Genomic DNA, 3216 nt, shown 5'->3' with positions numbered 1-3216 from the left:
ATGTTGATGAAGACATTCAGTCCACTTGGTTTGAGAAAGTCAAAGAATTTTCTATTTCTGATCAAGATGGATCTGGAATTTTGAACTCAAACACACTACAAGAGTCTTCTGTGAAAGACAATATTAGTAAATTGGATAAAGAATNTAGATTACAATATGTCAAAACAACCTATCCTGAATTCATCCCCTTATCAAATGAGTTCAACAAGTTATTGCCGGTTCTTAGCAAATTATCTTCTCAAAATGATAGAAATGAAATATTAGAGATTAAATTTACAGCTTTATCATCCTACCTTGGACTAATCACTAATTATTTTGCGATTTTCATATCGCAATTGAATACAGACGACTTTTCAATGAGAGGTCATTCCATAATGGAAAGTATATTGAACTGCAGAGAAGTTTGGAGACAAGCAAATGAGCTACCTGATAATATAGATGATAAAAATAGTATTGATAATGGTAACATGAAACCATCGAATGCTAATATATCCACAAACAATGAAGAAAAAATGGAAATCGACGAAGACTACAGTAAGAGTGATGATGAAGAACAGTTATCTAAAATAGAAGATAATAATACGGTGCAAAACGAAAAAGAAGAAGAGGAAATATCCTCTGATGAATCAGTGGAAAGCANAATTTATGGTGAAGATGATTTTGATATTACTATCAAACGTACAATAAAGAAACGTGCTGGAAATGCACCTGATTTCTTTGAAAGTGGAGCAGCTGATGTTGATGTTGAAGAAAAGAAGGCTCGAAAACGTAACTTGCGATTTTACACCTCAAAAATTGACCAACAAGCAAACAAAAAGGATTCAAGATACACTGGTGATATGGATCTTCCTTATAAAGAACGTTTGTTTGAAAGACAGCAAAGACTCATTGAGGAAGCACGCAAACGTGGTCAAAAAGATAGTGGATATGGGGCTGATCTTGACGATAACGATGTAAATTCTGATGACGAAAAACTAGCAAAAGATATAAACAACGATGGATCAGGTGTTTCTTATTATGAAAGTATCATGAGTTCCAAGATTGAGAAAAAACAGAAGCGTAAAAATGCCCATAATAAAGTGGTAAAAGCAGCCAAGGAAGGAAAATTGAAAGAAATGCAGGAGTCTGTTGACGAGGATGGTAAAAGAGCAATCAATTATCAAATTCTTAAAAACAAAGGACTCACTCCCAAACGTTCCAACACAAACAGAAATGCAAGAGTTAAAAAGAGAAAGAAATACGATAAAGCACAAAAGAAACTTAAAAGTGTTCGTGCTGTATACTCAGGTGGACAGCAAGGCTCTTATGATGGTGAGAAGACTGGTATCAAACAGAATGTATCTCGTTCCATCAAATTCACTTAATTCTATTTGCATTTTTAATATGTTCATTTAAATTGTAATTTATACTTTTTATTTCAAGACTTTGAAGAATTTAAGTCAACTAGCATGATGTTCTTTCCTCGTGTAATTTGCAGTTATTGGAGTTATTCCTGATCAGATAAGTTTAAAATTTCTTCTAGCGCATCGCGATAATATTTTTCAGGCTTTGTTTTATCTATATCCAATTTCAAAAATCGTTTTGAAACCTCTTTCTGCATATTGTTAGAAAATTTTGTTTTGAATATATTTTTAGATGGTGATTTTGATTTTTTTGGTTAATACTTACAGCTATTATCAATGATTTTTTTTCACTTTCTGTTAATGTTGAACAGGCGATTACAGGATCCTCACCTTTTTCAATAATATCAAGCAATTGTTCTGCTCTTTTAATGATAGAATGTTTAATACCACACATTTTTGCACAGCTGTTGTTCATGTCAATACTANATCTCTTCATGGTTTGTAGTGAGAATCTTAAGGTTCACATACTAGATTCCAAAGCTGCTTTGCACAATTCCTTCTCTGATTTTATACAAATAAGTTATGTTATTTCCAGGATTATGGAATTCGTCTAATTCTAACGAGAATATAATTTCCATTTGATAATGATGCAAACCGCTGATTTTGTCTATAATATTAGTTTTGAATATTTCTTTTCTTTCATGTTAGGGTATGCTTTTCAAAAAAAAATATAATTATAAATGCCACTTACCATGATAATGTGTGGATGCAATGGTTCTTGGACATTTTGGATGATTTGATAAGTATTTAATAACAGAGCCAAATAGTGCAGGGCCATCTGTGTTATGTTTTTGAATTAGTAATCCAAAGATTTTAGTGAGGAAATATAAAATTACTGAATTTTTTTTTTAACATACCAATTATGTCAGTTCCTTTTCCATATTCATCAACTATAAGCAAACTTTTTTCTGTCATTAGTTTCAAGCATTTAGACATCTGCTGAGAGTCAATTAGGAAAGTGCTTTGCATCTTTGAAATACTTTCTTTTGACATTATTCTTGTTAGTATCTTGTCAGTCAAGCCTATGGTTGCTTTTGATGCAGGAACATATGAGCCAATATGCGCTAAAAAAGTAATTAAAGCACATTGGGACAAATATACAGATTTTCCTGAAAAATTCGCTCCAGTTAGTAATAATATTCTTTCAAACCCATTTTCAAACCACTTTTCGTCGTTCGAAGTAGAGCCATTTAAATATATACCATTTGGCACAAATGTGGCAGCAATTGTTTCATATAAAGGATGGCTTGATTTTAAAGGTTAGTATTGTTTGCAAATATAAGATTTATTATCAGAAAAGTTATGAACCAAAAACATACCGCCCTTCTTTGATATCTAGAACTATATCCATTGTCATTTTTGGCTTGACATAGTTATAAGTGGAAGCTGCTTTTGCTAAAGATAGAAAACTTAACTGATTGTTAGTACAAAANCAGACAAAAAAAAACAAAAAAAAACAAAAAAAACTTGGTTATATTAAATTTATCATACCAATCTAATTCTGCCAATAGCAAACATGCCTGACATAGCATTTTCTCTTGTTCTAGTATAATAATTTGCAATTCATAAAAAATTTCAATTTCAAGATCACCAATTAGTCTGTAGATATCACCATAATATTCGTCCATTTCTCGAGTTTCATTGGTTTTAAAATAAATCGTNGTTGTTGTTTTGAATATTTCTTCCCAATCATCAGATTTGATTTGTTCAATGTCGATGTTAGGATCCAAATTAACAGAAATCAAATAACCGAGATGGGGAATATAAACAGCATTTAATAACTCATTTAATTCGAAAGGTAAATGCCTGAAAA

The 3216-nt window shown here is 31.4% G+C and overlaps 3 protein-coding genes across 3 annotated transcripts; 1 reads left to right on the top strand and 2 right to left on the bottom strand.

Moving 5' to 3' along the window:
• SAS10 (rRNA-processing protein SAS10) lies at nucleotides 1–1722 on the top strand (the record flags this gene model as incomplete). The annotated part of the gene is made up of 1 exon (XM_020194236.1): nucleotides 1–1722. A coding segment is annotated over one exon (1350 nt), but the record flags the coding sequence as incomplete, so codon positions are not given.
• On the bottom strand, nucleotides 1691–2174 carry ASCRUDRAFT_78379 (uncharacterized protein; the record flags this gene model as incomplete). The annotated part of the gene is made up of 2 exons (XM_020194235.1): nucleotides 1872–2174; nucleotides 1691–1807 (listed from the first exon to the last, which is right to left on the bottom strand). Coding segments are annotated over exons 1-2 (227 nt in total), but the record flags the coding sequence as incomplete, so codon positions are not given.
• A 119-nt stretch (nucleotides 2175–2293) lies between these two features.
• MSH5 (MutS family protein MSH5) lies at nucleotides 2294–2933 on the bottom strand (the record flags this gene model as incomplete). The annotated part of the gene is made up of 2 exons (XM_020194234.1): nucleotides 2723–2933; nucleotides 2294–2649 (listed from the first exon to the last, which is right to left on the bottom strand). Coding segments are annotated over exons 1-2 (394 nt in total), but the record flags the coding sequence as incomplete, so codon positions are not given.
• Between the last annotated feature and the right edge of the window lie 283 nt (nucleotides 2934–3216).

Source organism: Ascoidea rubescens (genome assembly GCF_001661345.1).
Source record: "Ascoidea rubescens DSM 1968 unplaced genomic scaffold ASCRUscaffold_38, whole genome shotgun sequence".
Taxonomy (NCBI): Eukaryota; Fungi; Ascomycota; class Saccharomycetes; order Ascoideales; family Ascoideaceae; genus Ascoidea; species Ascoidea rubescens.
The sequence above is the reverse complement of the archived record's forward strand: the minus strand, read 5'-3'. Positions and strand labels throughout refer to the sequence as shown.